This window comes from Haliotis rubra, unplaced genomic scaffold (genome assembly GCF_003918875.1).
Source record: "Haliotis rubra isolate DU_JTF1 unplaced genomic scaffold, ASM391887v1 Scf307, whole genome shotgun sequence".
Taxonomy (NCBI): Eukaryota; Metazoa; Mollusca; class Gastropoda; order Lepetellida; family Haliotidae; genus Haliotis; species Haliotis rubra.
The window spans coordinates 526,049-542,714 of record NW_025766977.1 but is presented as its reverse complement, the minus strand read 5'-3'; the positions used below and the strand labels follow the sequence as shown (position 1 = coordinate 542,714).

Genomic DNA, 16,666 nt, shown 5'->3' with positions numbered 1-16,666 from the left:
TCTCGCAAGTTACCGTTCCGTACGCCATTATCGTGGTCCGAGACAGGGACGGGATTTGGTGAGAATTTTTGAGTGTTGGAGCGGCAAAGTAGGAAGTGCACGTTCTATTAAGTTTTTAAGATGTCTTACACCAACAGTATGAAACTAGAACAGGGTTTGTAACCCCGTATATCGTATTTAGCCTATTTTTAGGTTCCGTGTATGTCTTTGCGAAAACCTGCCCTATTTTAGTGGCAAGGTTTACCATCCTTGGTGAAGCGAAACGAAAAATTCGTCTGCTACAAATTTTGGTGTTTGTTTATGTTAGTAACTGTTGATTTTCGATTGTTTTCATTTGTTTCGAACACTTTATCTATGTGAACTGCACTTCACTAGTGAACAATTTATCGATTCAGTGTATTTGGGTCACGCCATGATGTGGAATTATCTAAACATACCGAAGAACCCCCGCAAAATCCATTCTAGGCTCATACCTCAACTCTAATTCTTTTACATGCGGATGAGGACCAGTGTTTGTCACAGCTCTTAAGCATATTTTAAGGCTGTTCCAATTATTGGTTGTATTTGATGGATGAACATCCAGAAAGAGACGCAGATTGCTAAAATGTTTCAGAGCTCAAAGGAGGGTTAAAAAGACTGAATCATGAAAAAGAATTAGATATTTTAGGCTTCAGAACAACATGTAAAAGTTACGAAGTAAACTAAATATACAGCAACTTTCATAAATAGATGTTGTATGAAGTACCTTTAGAATACAGCACTACAACTTCTCATGAAGACGTTCTCTGTCGTATGTCACATGTCACTAAGACAAGCAACCAGTTGGATATACAACATTTTTAGACTATTTCTTAATATTGTTGCAAGCGTTAAGTAAAGTGACTGGTGTAAGACATTGGTATCATTTCCTTATGTTATATCCTGGTGTCAGGGGTTTTCGAAGATGTAAGGCATAATTTTTATCTTTAATATCATTTAAAGTTTGTAATTTGCTAACCTTGAGTGATAAAGGATATATTCATCTATTTCACATATTAACGATCTCAGGTAAATAATATTTATGTTTGTTTGCTTTTTATATAACTTAATTTCTGGATTTCCATTGTCAATAAAACTTATCAAGACAGTGACTGGGCATCCGCCCTACCTATGAAAGTGCTTGTGCACTCCGATTGTGCTCATACTCACCCAATATAGTGTGAGCAATGCAATCATTGAAATCACCAGAACGTTGAATATTGCTTTGGGATATGGTAATACTCCAAACTTTACAAAAATGTTTATACTTGAAACAAATATCTATTACATTTAACGCTTTGAACCTGTGATATGACTGAATGTTGTTGACTAATGTAACCCATGCATTGTATAACTATACGTTTTCTCCCAACTATCAAATATTTAAAAAAAAAGTGCCCTATGAATTATGTAATCAGTTTGTCCAAGAACCAAATATATTCAACATATGTCATGAAAGAACTGTAGGTAAAGTTGCCTGTACACAGCGCAGGTTGACATGGTTGAAAATTTATGGACAGTGTACGGTTTTGAATGAGACGCCTTGCATGTTTGTTTGTATGTGTGTTTGTTGTTTGATGCAAGACTCAGCAATATTACAGCTATATGGCGACAGCATGTAAATGATAAGTCAGGACAATACATTCCAATGATCAACAGCATGAGCACTGACTTATGCAATTACAGTATGATGACAATTGACATGTGTCAACAAAGTCAGTGAACCTAACCACCCAATCCTGTTAGTCGTCTCTTACCACAAGCATTGGTTGCTAAAGATCAATTCAGACCTTGATCTTCATGGTCTTGTGGACATAGAGTCAAATGAGTTCACAGAGAAAATAAGACAAAATGTGTTGCCAGCAATAGACATGCTAAGTAACACCAACTATTTCCTATATCCAGTTATGGAATGTAAGTTGATTCCCTTCATGTCATTACTTCCTTCAATACTGTATTGAAAAGAATGCTTCTAAAATACTTACGTGGTCAAATTTATGTTTTCAGATAATGTCTACAGATGGCTCTGGAGAAAGGATTCCAGAAGCACCTCGTATTATTGCTGTCGAAACATCGTCAGTTGTAACAAACCTAGATGAGTCCTCAAACATGGATGGAGGGGGAGATGATGATGGTGTGTTAACTTTTTGTTGTTATGATTATCACGGCTGGAGATATTTAAGATTGATATTTTATGGAAGTAATAATATGAAACAGTAACTAACACATTTTCTAACCTTACTTTTGTTTTTCAACGTTTGTTTTTGTAAACTTTGCAGATGGTCCATTGGCGAAAAGGAGGCGGTTAGAGGACAGTGAACTCTGTGTGGATCAGTCAATAAAGGTGTGGCATTATCAATAGGAAGAGATCATAAACATGATTAATGTACTATTTTCATAATATGATTGAAAGTCTAGTAACCAAAGGTCATGGCCTACTGGTACTTATCTCTTGGTGTTGGGGGCGGTTGGGTAGCCTAGTGGTTTAAGCGTTTTCTCTTAATGCTGAAGACCCAGGTTCGATTGCCCTCATGGGGATAATGTTTGAAGCCCATTTCTGGTGTCCCCCGCCTTGATATTGCTGGGATATTGCTGAAAGCAGCGTTAAACTAAACTCTCTCACTGTTGGTGTTGGAGTCTGTGAAACCAAGGGACCAATGAAGATGAATCTTGACATGTGTTCCCATCAGTGCTTCAGCTGAGTTTGTTCAAGAGGTTTGAATCCAGTTTTCAGTATGGCAGCTGGAGCAGTCACTTGTTTCTAAACTGCCAATCAATTTTATCTATGAATAATAGCATGTTACATTAAAAGTTCAAGTTATTTTTACGTTTGTAAATATAATTGGAACACTGTTCAAAGCTGAGTTAATTCCAACTAACTTATTTAACACCATGCCACAGAAGATATGGGTCTATAAGGTCCTTGTGGTACATTAGAAAAAAGTTTACATCTAACCAATTTGCAAATAGTAAAGCAATACTCCTGAAAAGAAAATCTTCCTCCTCAACCCAAAATATTCTGTATGCTGATACCATCTATTTGCTTTCAGCAAATCCTTTTTAACATCAACAAAGCAATCTGCATGAGATTGGAGACAATTGAGAACAAACTGGACACCCTAAGTCAGAGATCTCGCACTGTTGAAGAAAAGGTGGAGCAGCTACTGATTCAAGCCAGACAGGCTCCAGGGGCCTCCCTGTCCCCTAACGCTACCGGCTCCAGGAGAGGGTGAGTGGGGTTAATGTTACTATGATATCATCTCAGATTTGCCCTGATTATTTTTCTCGGTTTTTCGGTCCTAAAAGTTTCAGATGAGCTTCCTTTCAGGCTTTTGTCTGGTATCAAACTAACATGATGTGATATAATTGCTTTAACAGTCAGAAGTGTTAAGCCAGACTCGATCACTCCCAGTTTTATTTGGTCCATTATTGGCAGAGGTGTACCGATCATGATCTGAGATTCCATTGTATATTCAACTGTCACTGAGCAGGCCATGCAAAGTTAGATATCGTTGCTTAGGGTAGTAATCACTAAATCAATGTGAATGCCATTCCCAGCTTGAAAGTGTGTTGCAAACTCATGCCTACCATGGAATCAAATTAGAAAAACATTTTTCTCAGTAATCTGTCACAAAACATTTTCCTTTCCATTGCAAATTGTAAGTGACCTCAACTTCAGGATGACTTCAATAATAGGGAAATTCAACCTGAGGCATATTTAACTGAAGCTGGTTCGGGTCAGCCAATGAAGATATAGGTCTTGTTATGCATTTGTTTAAGATCCTTGAAATTAACTGTTGGGGGTTCCCTGGAACACACAGTTTTCTAAGTCAAAGTACAGCTTGATTATTGCCCACATTGACTGCTTTTTCATGAGATCCTGTTCATTTTGTTTGGTATGTGCAGTGAAGCTAATGTGAGAAACACCATATAAGCATGCATCACTACTTTATAACATGTTAAAGTCCTGGTTAGAATTCGTCTTCAGCAACCCAGGCAAGTCAGAAGAGGCTGAGATTGGGTGGTCAGACTTGCTGACTTGGTTGACAGATGTCATTATATCCAAATTGAATAGATGTGATGCTCATGCTGTTGATCACTGGATTGTCTGGTCCGGACTCGATTATTTACAGACCACTGTCATATAGTTGGAGCTGTTCTGTGGAATGGGTCATGGGCATTTACCTTAACAGAAGCAGCATGTAATAGTATGCATGGGATCATGTACAACAAACACTAATTCTCTCTGTTTCCACTTCCAGGGCTGTCATCGTTGGCCTTCCCCAGAATGGGACCCGTTCTGATACAGGTAAGACATGGTCCTAATCGATAAGATGTAATTATCTGTTTTGGATTAGCATGATATGTTTACTTTTATCAAAATTGATGAGATCAGTTGGTCCATTTGTAATTAGCAAGATCATGATGATATATGTATGTATAGGACCTGATGAGCCATTTTGAGTAGCACGATGTATGTGTATCTACTAGCATTAACCAAAGTTTATGTTAAAGGGGAGCGATGTTATGTTTGTGTCAACAATAGAGGCATTCTTGTTTGACAGGTGCAGTAGTGTCAAAATGGGGAATAAGATAGGAAGCTTGTTAGCGTCTTTTCTTTCAGGACCGCCTCCGTGGTGTAGTGGTTAGAGCGTCCGCCCGGAGAGCAGAAGGTTGCGGGTTCGATCCCCGACCGCGTCAAACCAAAAGACGTTAAAATATGGTACTTGTTGGTACCTGCCTGGCTCTCGGCATTAATGGGTACAACAAGGACTGGTCGGCTCGGAGTCAGTATACTGTGTCTGAGTGGGGTATTCATGCTTCACTGCGGCATGGTATCTCAGTGGGCTAGCACTATAAAACCAGCTTCAGTCTGGGCTAGTACAAGCAGCCGCACATACACATACACACGCATGCACGTCGTCATATGAGCGAAATATTCTCAAGCACGACGCAAAACTCAATTTCACCTCACCTCACCTTTTCTTTCATTTAAGTTTTGACTTTACGCTGATGACAATTTACATTGTCAGTGTTTCAACTGCGGGTTTGTTTGGTCTTCTATGGTATTTAAACATATGGGCCACTCTGCACTTCTAACTTATGGCAAGGAAACCTTTACTGTTACTCTATATCTGGGACACTGTGGTATCATGCTTTGAGACACATGGATTCTTTGTTGCAGATGGTGATGGCAGTGTGGATGGAAGTGTCCAGAATCTTGGTCCTAATGTCACCCTAATTACACTGAACACTGAAGGTAGGGACGTCGTCATGATGGTGGAGTCTTGGAAATTCTGACTTCGCTAATGGGAGACTACTTTAAGTGGATGTAAACCAATGAATTCTAAATAGGGTTAAACATATGCCGTTAAACCACCTTGCTCAAACTTTTAAACCAACCTGTCTATCTTTGTAAGCATCCTTTACTGCATGTACTAAGACCAACCAAAATTACAGATAACAGGACTGCAGAAAGGTTGTGTAATTTACCTGCAAATGTTATTTAAAACTTATTTTTGTCTGATTACCATTTAAGTTGATTAAGACCACTCAGTATGACAAATTTGCTGTGTGTGAGTTTGGTAAGGGCCCTTTATTGTCAGTTCGAAGCGGAAGGATCACATATTGTATCAAAGATGGTATACATCATCTATTTCTGGTTTCAGAGGATTACCCTAATGGTGTGTGGCTTGGGGAGGAGTCGAATCCTGAAATGAGGGTGCGAATACCAATAACACCAAGGTAAATGCATAGTTGTATTTCCTGGGAAAGAAGTACCCGTGAAGATCCGGGTTAGAATTGGTCTGCAGCAACCAATGCTTGTCGTAAGAGGCAACTAATGGGATAGGGTGGTCATACTCGCTAACTTGGTAGACATCTGTCATTGTATCCCATTTGCGTAGATTGATGCTCATGCTGTTGATCACTGGATTGTCTGGTCCAGACTAGATTATTTACAGACTGTCGTCATATAGCTGGAATATGGCTGAGTGTGGCGTTAACAACAAACCAACCAGTGTGAAAGAAGTTTATGTTGCCATAGCCTGGTGTTTGTTTCAGAACATGAGGACAGTTAAGTCAGTGTGCAGTCAATCTGATATGGTCATGGATGGCTCAGTTGTCTAATGTGATCCATTTTGTTGTGTTACTATAGAGTTGTGTCCCTTTGATACGATAGAACCTGGTGGTTTTGGGGTTTTGAATCTCAGATTTCTCCAGATTGAAATTCTTGGGGTTTTTTTCACACCACACCCACAAAATCGTCTGAAAACTGTATTGCTTGGAACTTTCTTGCTTCAACAGTGATGTGCTGTGATGCAGAGGAAATACTGTCAAATGCAGCATTAAACCCCATAAAAGCACTTTCCTTTCACATTTCTATCCTAATGCCAGGATAACTTTCCATTTTCACACTTGAGGCACGCTGACTGACATTAACAAGATCTGAGAAACTCCACACATTACCCGGTAAATAGAACCATGATTCTTTCAGTGCCACTGTCAGTCAACTGATGTATCATACTGATTTGATGGTTATCAATCAACCCATTCTAATATTTTCCATTTGGTTCATGATTGTCTTGTAGTGTACAGTTTATTCATGTTTAGATATACTTGTTCACAGTGACCTTTTGCATGTGCACTCAAACTGCCGCACGCCTGAGAAGATGGCGCTGACGATGCTAGACTACCTGTTCGACAGGGAGACCCAGGCCTGCTCTAATCTGTCGGGGATGGGCAAACATGGAAAGAAGCAGCTAGATCCTCTTATGATATATGGAATCAGGTGTAAGTTGTGAAGGCAGCTGAACACTCTTACAGCTGGTAGAGCGTTTTGACATACCTTGAAAGATCAGTCCAATCTCAAACTGTTAAGACAAGGTATAAGTCCTTCCAGGGACAATGGGGTAGCCTAATGGTTAATACGTCCGCTCATCTTGCTGACGTCCTGAGGTCGATTCCCCACATCGGCATAATGTGTGAAGCCCATTTCATGTCGCTAAAAGCGATGTAACACATTACTCACTCTCTCACAAAAAAAGTCCTTCCCATGGGAACTCTTGATGAGAAATGTTCACCTGCTACTGATATGGTTGTAAGAAGTAACAGTATGTATCCTGTGGTCAGACTCTTGGTTAAATAATAATAATAATAAGTACATTGATAATGCGCCAAATCCAGACACATGTATGCTCATAGCTACATAGATGCGATGGTGTTGGTGTCCCTGTAATAACAGCAGATTGTTGCTCGTTATATTAATCACTGGATTGTCTAAACTAACTCATTTACAGCAGCTGTAATTAAGCTGGAACATTGCTGAGTATGGTGTGTAACAGAAACCAAACCAAATACAATCATTTTATCACTCTGAGACCAAAGGCTGGATTTTTAGTGCTGGATTTTCAGTGCTGGGATTAGGGTTAAAGTAGGTAATCAGATGATCGCTAGATTTTGTGGTCAGTCTCACTGACATGGCTGATTGTGGACCAAAGTGGGAAATGCTCATGATATGAACCAGTGTATTGCCCAGGCTTATTTGCAGACTGGGGCGAAGGAGTAGCCTCGTGGTAAAGGCGTTCATCATGCTGAAGACCCAGGTTTTGATTCCCTACATTGGTACAATGTCTGAAGCCCATTTCTGGTATCCTCCGCCATGACATTGCTGGAATATTCCCAAAAGAGGTGCAAGACTAAACTCACTCACTATTTGCAGACAGCTGTCATAAAGCTGGAATATTGCTGAGTGCGGCATTAAACAGCAATCCGGCATGAATATATCAAATTATGTATATATAAAGCTCTGATTCATTCTTCATTTTCTCTTCCAGGTCACCTTATTCATAGATTTGGTATAACAGAAAATGATTGGCACCGAATAAAACAAAACATAGACTCAAAGTGTCGCACTGCATTCCGAAGAAAACAAAGAGGGATGCCATTGACGGTAAAAGCATTTAGAGGAAAGGCTCCTCCAACTTATGTAAATATTGGGTCACATTTACCGGGAGAGCTAGGTTGTCAGAGCGATGAGGATTCAATCAGTCACGAAGACTCTGAGTTACATATCCATCAGGTACAGAGCAAACTTGAAAACTTTTAGTTTCTACCATTCGGGTCATGTATTCCATTACATTCAGTTTGTGGCATGTTTTGAATAGTGAAAAATTCTGAAATGTCACCTGTGCCTATTTCTGTTGTGATCCCCACTGTGAGATTGAAACTGAAGTTTTTGGAATGTGATTTTTAATTTGAGATTCGCATGGTATCATGCAGTGCATGTTTTTGTTGTAACGAAATTGAAGAAAACCTTCACAGCAGGACCTTCTAAATTAATTTTTCTTTCGAAACTTTATATTGGGGACATTACTTGTATGAAAACTTTCAATGCAGCTTTGCTCGTAATTTGATCCTGTGTGTCAAAGTGGAGGCTAGTTTATCCTCTTGCATGAAATTGTTACCATGGTTACAGTTTACTTTTGGTTTAACAATGTTTTTGTTTAACAAAGACAAAAAAATTATTAAAACTATTCATATGTGTGCATGATGTGGTTCCGATTACTGGACAGAAACCTATTTTGTTGTGGTTATGTAATTTCACTGAAATATTCAAATGCTTGAAAGTCATGACACAACTCTTGTCCTGTTTTTTTTTCTGTAATAGTTTTGTGAAGGGTTACACAACTGGGCCTACTATTTTGACTGACCCTAATTTTCAAGTAACATTGTAATCTGAACCACTGTTTTCACTTTTTAAGTCATGTGTACAGCATATCAGAATTTCATTGCTGAAATGTAATAAAATGTGATTCATAACTTGTTACAAAATCTTTTAAATATTAAAGATAATTCAGAGATTGACAACAGCATAAAGTTAACTTGTGTATAAATCAACTGGTAATCAATTGAAGACTATTGGATGTCATTATTAACGTATATAGAAGTTTCATGCCTAAGTAATTTTCATTGCTCATAGTTGAAAACAATCACCAAACTGATGTTGTGTTTGATGAAAGATAGGTATTGTAATTGAGTGTTCCGTCTTGATTCAGGCTGAAGTAGACACCATACAGCAAGCCGTGTCTACTATGCAAGGGGAGGCAATCCAGCAGGGAGAGATACAGATACTCCACGCCACTCCAGAACAAATATCCCAGCTACAGCAAGCTCATCATATACAAATACTCCAGGGAGATCAAGTCATAGGGGTAAGGGTTCCTGGTTCTGAAGATCAATTCAGACTGAGTGAGTTTAGTTTTACGCCGCACTCAGCAATATTCCAGCTAGATGGTGGCGGTCTGTAAATAATCGAGTCTGGACCAGACAATCCAGTGATGTGTCAACCAAGTCAGCGAGTCTGAGCACCTGATCCCGTTAGTTGCCTCTTACAACGAGCATGGGTTACTGAAGGCCAATATTCTAACCTTCACGGGTTTGATATGGGGGTATGGTAGCCACATTTTATTGCCTGAGTTATTGCAGTCTGACACAGTATTTCTTTTGATCTTGGAGATAAGGGACCATCCATAATTTATGGCTAGGGGGATGGGGTTGATAATTTTTATGGAGAAGCATGTCCAATGTTAATCCTCCTTTCACCCCGCACAATCATCACATAGGATTTTCTGTTATACAGAAATTAAATAAATAGTTTTTGTTGGGTGTCTTGGTTGATGGTTTAACTGTTAAATCACACATCAAGGGTGAACTACAGTGCTGTTGCACTGTTTTTGTGTTATCTAAATATTCTACACAGATACATGTCTTCCCTGTTTTGATTCTTATTTAGAAGTGGTCTGCAGAAATCTAGAGATTGACTTAATTGATCAGGTAGTCAGACTTTGGAACTTCAAAGGGGCTATTGGGCAGCCTAGTGGTTAAAGCGTTTGCTCTTCACGCTGAAGACCTTGGTTCGATTCCCCACATGGGTACAATGTGTGAAGCCAATTTCTGGTGTCCCTGCCATGATATTGCTAGAATATTGCTAAAAGCTACGTAAAACCGTATTCACTCACTCACTCACTCACTGATTGCATTTCTTGGATAATGTCAGTCACTGGATTGTTTGGTTGTAACTTACAGGTTACTATCATACAGATGATATCTTGGAACATACAGCTAACTCTCTTCTTCATGAGAAATACACAAGTGTTGATGTGTTCATTAAGCTATCTCTACCCATTGGACAATGTCTGTTGCAGCAAATACAGCAAGGTGATGTGGCAGCACTCGGGGATGGCATCCAGGTTGCTACGGTAACGACAGACTCAGGAGAAGTTCTTCACATTCAGCAGGCACCTGCAGTAGTGCCTGAAGTGACAGACTAGCAACTGGACTTACCTCCCTTGTACATATTAACACAGAAGGCAGCACCGTCTTCATTGTTCATGTGGCTGTTCAGCATTCAGCTTCGGAGAGAACTATTTTTCCTTTGAAGGACTGGGTAATAATTGCAACAATGCAACTTGTGCTCTTTATTGAGGGATCCTTCAGTTCATCATGTGTTCAGGAAGCAACTTCAATAACTGCAAGTGATGAGTTGGTGATCTAACTTATAATTGTGTGTCGCTCATGCCTACTGGTGGATGTAACAGAGCTCGATTTAAGGAAATGAAACCAAATTACACCTGGTGCAACCTTAGGTAACAGTCGTGTTGCACTAAACAAAAACAGCTTGCACCTGCTGCTCAATACAAAATATTATATACAATGCTTGAGTTTTTGTGTTGATGATTTAAGGCATCATATAATAAATTAGTCTTGGTCTGATAAGATATCTTCATAAAATTTCATTGCATGAACAGTAACAGTCATTCAATCACTGTGCTGTCATCAGAGTCACTGCTCCAAGCCACTTCCTTATCATTCTTTTTTCCAGCTGAAGTCTGTGTCCTGCACTGGGTGTAAGTTGGTACAAATACCAGGCTGCATTTTGCAGTTCCAGGTTGCACCAATTCTAGTTCTAAATGCTTAAATCGAGCCCCTCATAACGAGACAAAAATGTCTGGAAGTACTATCATGACTATCAAGGTTTGTTCTGACAGAAACTCGTTGAATTTTGAGGTTTATCATTAAAGCTTGAATGAAGATCTTCACTTTGACACTTCTGAAATTTGAAGGAGTGCAAGTAAAGCCTGCAAGATTTGGAAGAATCTTTGTATTAGTCATTGAACTCATATAAACATATTTTCACTAAATAATACAGCACGGTTATCCAGTGATTGTTTTGTTTGACATCTGCGAACCTTCAGGATGTTATTTAGTGTGCAAATGAAAAATTGTTCTATTGTTCAATCATGTCCACTTTTGAAAGTATTTGGCCTCGAGTGTTTGAATGTATCCCTGTTTGGGTCGGATTATAAGCAGATTTTGACTGGTGAAGAATAGGAGGCTTGCAATCAACACAGTTGTTATGACCAGGCGTTTCACAAAGTGATTTGCATGTTATGACTGTCTTGAGACAGTTAACATAAGGAGCTGTGAGTCTTAGCACTCTCATTTCTTTGTGGAACTGTCCTGGGCAAATGAGGGCATTATCTTCAGGTTCATCCAGCACTGAACTCTTAAATATTCAAAGAGAGCAGCTTTACCTTTTGTGACAGGGTGTTTGCAAAATACAGTCATCCCTCACCATAGCGCGTGTCTTGGGGTCCATGGAATAAACCTGGAATAAAGGCCAAGTAAAGTTGTATAAAGAACGTTATTGTGAGGGATGACTGTACATTTCTTGCTCCATCTATACTCAACCAGTTTTTACATATTGATGAAAAACAATAGGTTGTAGTGGCCGAACTGAATGAAAGTAACCAAACCTGTCCGACTTACTCAAGACACTTCACCTACTGTTGCTGTTTGATATTATGTTGTTATTTGAGAATGTTGAGTGGGACAAAACTGGCATGTTTGCAAAGCTTTGCCTTTTTTTCAAAAGTGCATGGCCATTATTTATGAATTAAATTTTTGAATACATTTGTTCATGCGTGGTTTATGTTACGTGTCGTCAGTTTAGGATCAGTGCTTGAATTTATTTTGTCTTGAATTTTGTTAACACTGTCAATGATGTAAGCTGTTTTCAATACAATTTATTTATCAAGGAACCTTTCTTTTGTTTGACATGTTGGAATGACAGTGTGTTGAAAGGTTTATTTAGACTAAACCCCAGGCCTTTATTGACGTTGTGATATAACTGGAATAATGTTCAAAGCACAATTCTTCTTACTCATTCACTCTTATCACATTCCTACTAGCTTCTATGGGGAGGTGGGGTAGCCTAGTGGTTAAAGCGTTGGTTCGTCATGCCGAAGACCTGGGTTCGAATCCCCACATGGGTACAATGTGTGAAGCCCATTTCTGGTTCCCCGCTGTGATGTTGCTGGAATATTGCTAAAAGCGGTATAAAACCAAACTCAGTCAGTCAGTCTAGCTTCTTTGTAATGTTTGTTAAGTAACAAGCCCATTATGATTATATGATACATGTATTATCCTATGACTAGTTTATGTCAGAAATTTTTCTACTTCTCTTCATCTCTGAAAAATTACATTCAGCATTTTCAATGATTCATAAGATTTCATAGCCATGTATGGATCACATTTTTTGTACTTTTGATACCTGTCCATCTTCATGTATTGTATCAGATAGCAAAACTGTACATTTAGAAAAGCAGGAATTTATCTACAGCTGTTCAGAGGCCAATATTCCATCCCATCTGTAAAAATTATGAAACTGGAATTTGATATGACCCACTTCATGCTGAATATTTGACTATCAAAGTTATGGCTTTGTAGAAATGGCTTGTATGTCACTAACAGGATGAATATATGCAACGACGCTTTAATGCTAAGTCTAACATTGCTATGCATTAAAGGTCAATGTTAATATGCCTAAAAATGGAGGAAAATAGACACTAAAAAAATCAGTTTTGAAAAAATTTAAATTTTCTTTCCAACTTGCCTTTCAAGGGCATTTGAAGAGTCCTATATAAATCCATGCAATAAATTGTCTGTCATTTCATATCATTTTCTACTGACGTTTTTGGTTGTAGTCTAACTGCACAAAGGTTCCACAGTGAGATCATTGTTTATTTTCTGCAAGGTGAAGAATTGTGCACACTTTTGAAAATATTCTGCCAGCACTTGTACACCAGACATTCTGCATTGTTGGAATGGTCTACCAGGGTGGTGGAGTAGCCTAGTGGTCAAGTGTTTGCTAATCAATCTGAAAATCAGGGTTCAATTCCCCACATGTGTACCAAATATGAAGCCATTTCCGGTGTCCTCTGCCGTGAAATTGCTGGAATATTGCTGAAAGTGGCGTAAAACTAGACTCACTCAGTGGACTGCCAATCACACAAGTAAAGTACTCATTTATTTTTGTTGAAAACTTAATTAATGCTTCTTCTTTTGAAGGAAACTGTACTGTTACCGGGACACTTGTTTGTGTTATATATATATATTACAGCAGACTTGGGTATTTAGAACATTAATTAACATCAAAATGATTCCTGTGACAAAGGGTAACTAAGTTTATACAATTCTGACTGAATAATGAAATCAGATTGCTAAAACTATGTAATTGTGTACTAAAAGAAGTTTCTAAAGGTAAGATAGCTTATCAATTCACTTACAGTTTTTGTACGTTAGGTGTCGGATAATGTTGATTGTGTATTCAGTTTGGGATGTGTTTTGTTTTAGTATTGAAGAATGTAATGCAAATTGTCACAAGCAAGTACACAATTTATGGATAATATTAATGATTTTTTTCCTTTTGAATTGGTGTCAGATTTCTAACTGGACAAGAGGACGATTTCTGACAGTTTTCAAAACATGAATAGTATAGTACAGTCCATGATCCTTGTATATTATAGTACAATATGTCTGATGTAGACAGTTATGAGATGAAACTGACCTATCCCAGTTTTTGCAGGTTATTTGGTGCAAGTTGTTTGAAACTGATGTGTGTGTTTCAATGTACTTGGTGGACTCTATTCCATTTGTTTACACTTGTTATTTAGCACAGACCTTGTGAATAGTGATGGTTTGTTTCACCAATTCATTTCCCTTCTGGTGGGAATCAGTATAGGATTTCCTTTGCAAAAGATCTGGACTGGTCATTTGAGAGTATGTGTGTGTGTGTGTGTGTGTGTGTGTGTGTGTGTGTGTGTGTGAGAGAGAGAGAGAGAGAGAGAGAGAGAGAGAGAGAGAGAGAGAGAGAGAGAGAGAGAGAGAGAGAGAGAGAGAGATTAAATATAACATAAAATGAGAGTATGTGTGTGTGTGAGAGAGAGAGAGAGAGAGAGAGAGAGATTAAATATAACATAAAATGAGAGTATGTGTATGTGTGAGAGAGAGAGAGAGAGAGAGAGAGAGAATATAACATAAAATGCGTATGATGTTTGCAAAATATGATGCAGTCCTGAGAACAGTCTCACTGATTTCACCCTAGAATAAAATCACACGCCCCCAAGCACCCTGTAACCGCCATACTTTAACACTGAACAGTGGTTTTTCAAGCTAGGTTTAGACATAACAGTATGTCTGTCGTCACAGTTGTGTACAGGTTTATGTTTAAGTATGGTAGTTACAATAATTATAGGGCAAAGATCGCTTAAACAGTGGCCAGTGCTTCATTGCCACTTAGCCATGTTAGTGCATTGACTGTCACTGTGAAAACTGTGGAAGTTGTGACTGTCTTAGCGGTAAGAATGTTCAAAGGAAACCCTCGTCTTTGGTTTCCTTCCGTCACACAATTTTAAGTGAATATAGATAGTACAGTACAACCAGAAATTATTGAGAATTTAAAGATTGTAATTTTTTTCACTCATTAATCACGTATTAAATGTGAATATTAGATTCAAAGACAGGTGAACAGTTAGTATATTGTCAAGTCACCATGGGCAGCAATGCAGGCTTCAATGCGGCGCGGTATACAACTGATCAAAGAAGTTAGAAAGACGTCGTCCATGCTGTCCCAATATCGGACCACCTCTTCTTTCATTTCTGCAATATTTGTCAGATTTTTCTTATTGACACTTTCCCTCATAAGTCCCCAAACATTTTCAATTGGATTTAGGTCAGGGATTATATCTTGGCCAATTTAATAATGTCATATTTTGGGTCCGAAACCAGGCCTGTGAATGCTTTGAACGATGTTTTGGGTCGTTGCCCTGCTGGAAAATCAAACAATTTCCATAGAACACGTGAGCAGATGGAAGTAAATGTCCGAGAATATTTGTGTACCGCTCACTGTTCATATTCCCTTCAAATACACAGAGGGGCGTTGCCCTAACACAACTATGCCACCCCACACGTTAAATTTCGGACTGTACTTTAGGGGCTGATACAAAGGGTTTTCAGTTTGTTTGGTCCAGAATTTCAGTGTATTAGGAAATAGCCACACAGAACTTTCATCTGAGAAAATCACATTGTCCCAGTTAAAATTTCTATGCTGTAAGCACCAGTTCAACTTTCGCTCCTTTTGTTCAGGTTTCATGATCGGTGATCGAAGTCCTCTGCCAACCCATTGCATGCAGCTCAGTTCTAATTGTCTCAGTTCTAAAATGTCGTCTGCTGGCAAGTAAACAAAGGGGGATAACTCTTCACAAACTAATGAAAAAGGATTAACGGAGTTGTCTCTCTTGAATGAAACCAAGCCCTTGATAGCTGGTCAAGGTTGTTTATACAAGATGTCCAATTAAACATATTCCTAAAATTCTCAATAATTTCTGGTCATACTATAACACTAAGCATTAATGATAAGATTGATTTTGATTTCTGATTGATGGATGCAATTGGTTCAGTTTCAAAATTCAAACACATCTCAGGAATTCTATCTGTAGTAAACTGGCTCCATCTTGATCCTGTTGAAATATTTCAGTTGCCAAAATTCCCTTTAGGGAACAATTCATGGTTAACATAGTTAGGATCCACCAAGTAGTTCCATGTTTTTCGTTTGTTTGTTGAAATGCAGTCAATAAACTATTTCCTGAAATGTTGGTGTAAATCTTGTATTTATATAGCCCCTTGCTACAAGTACAATACTTGCAGAGATGTGTGTCTTTGATATCTGCTTGCTTGTTAGAACAAATATATGATCTCATACTGCACAAAGAGAATTGGAATATGCATAATTGCCCACAAGGTTTAGTTTGGATGAAAGATGTTTAGTTTGGCTTTGATGTTGTTTCTAGTAACAGAGATGACTCGTTCCGCTCCAAGGGATATTTCCGCTTTAACAGAATTCTGCATTAAGGAGTGGCCAATGTGTGTCTGGAAATAACGGAAACTTACACTGTAAACAGCGGCGTTATTGATAAATGTCAACCTTGCGAAAGAGGCATAACTATCTAGGTAAATCTGGAACCGAACCCTGACCAGAAGATTCGGGCTTGAATAAGCGGAACAACGCTGCAAAGCAAACACCCCACCATTCGTGCCATCCCGGTTACGGAAAGGGACAAGTGGTGACGAATGGCCGTTTAATGGCGGGAATACATGTAATTAGAGCGTTTTTGCGTCATTAACGAGGGGTGATTTCATTAGTTTTCTACATTACTACTCAAAGTTTTCACTGGATCAAGAGACCGCCTACGCGGTGTAGTGGTTAGAGCGTCCGCCCGGAGAGCGGAAGGTCGCCGGTTCGATCCCC

At 38.8% G+C, this 16,666-nt stretch overlaps 1 protein-coding gene across 1 annotated transcript; it reads left to right on the top strand.

Moving 5' to 3' along the window:
- On the top strand, positions 1–11,991 carry LOC124282924 (protein BANP-like). The gene is made up of 11 exons (XM_046718974.1): positions 1–58; positions 2,026–2,152; positions 2,298–2,362; positions 3,069–3,247; positions 4,281–4,327; positions 5,204–5,278; positions 5,688–5,763; positions 6,647–6,810; positions 7,854–8,098; positions 9,075–9,230; positions 10,224–11,991. The coding sequence occupies exons 2-11, from the start codon at positions 2,029–2,031 to the stop codon at positions 10,347–10,349; spliced, it is 1,257 nt and encodes a 418-aa protein (XP_046574930.1). The 5' UTR covers positions 1–58; positions 2,026–2,028; the 3' UTR covers positions 10,350–11,991.
- The last annotated feature ends 4,675 nt before the right edge of the window (positions 11,992–16,666 follow it).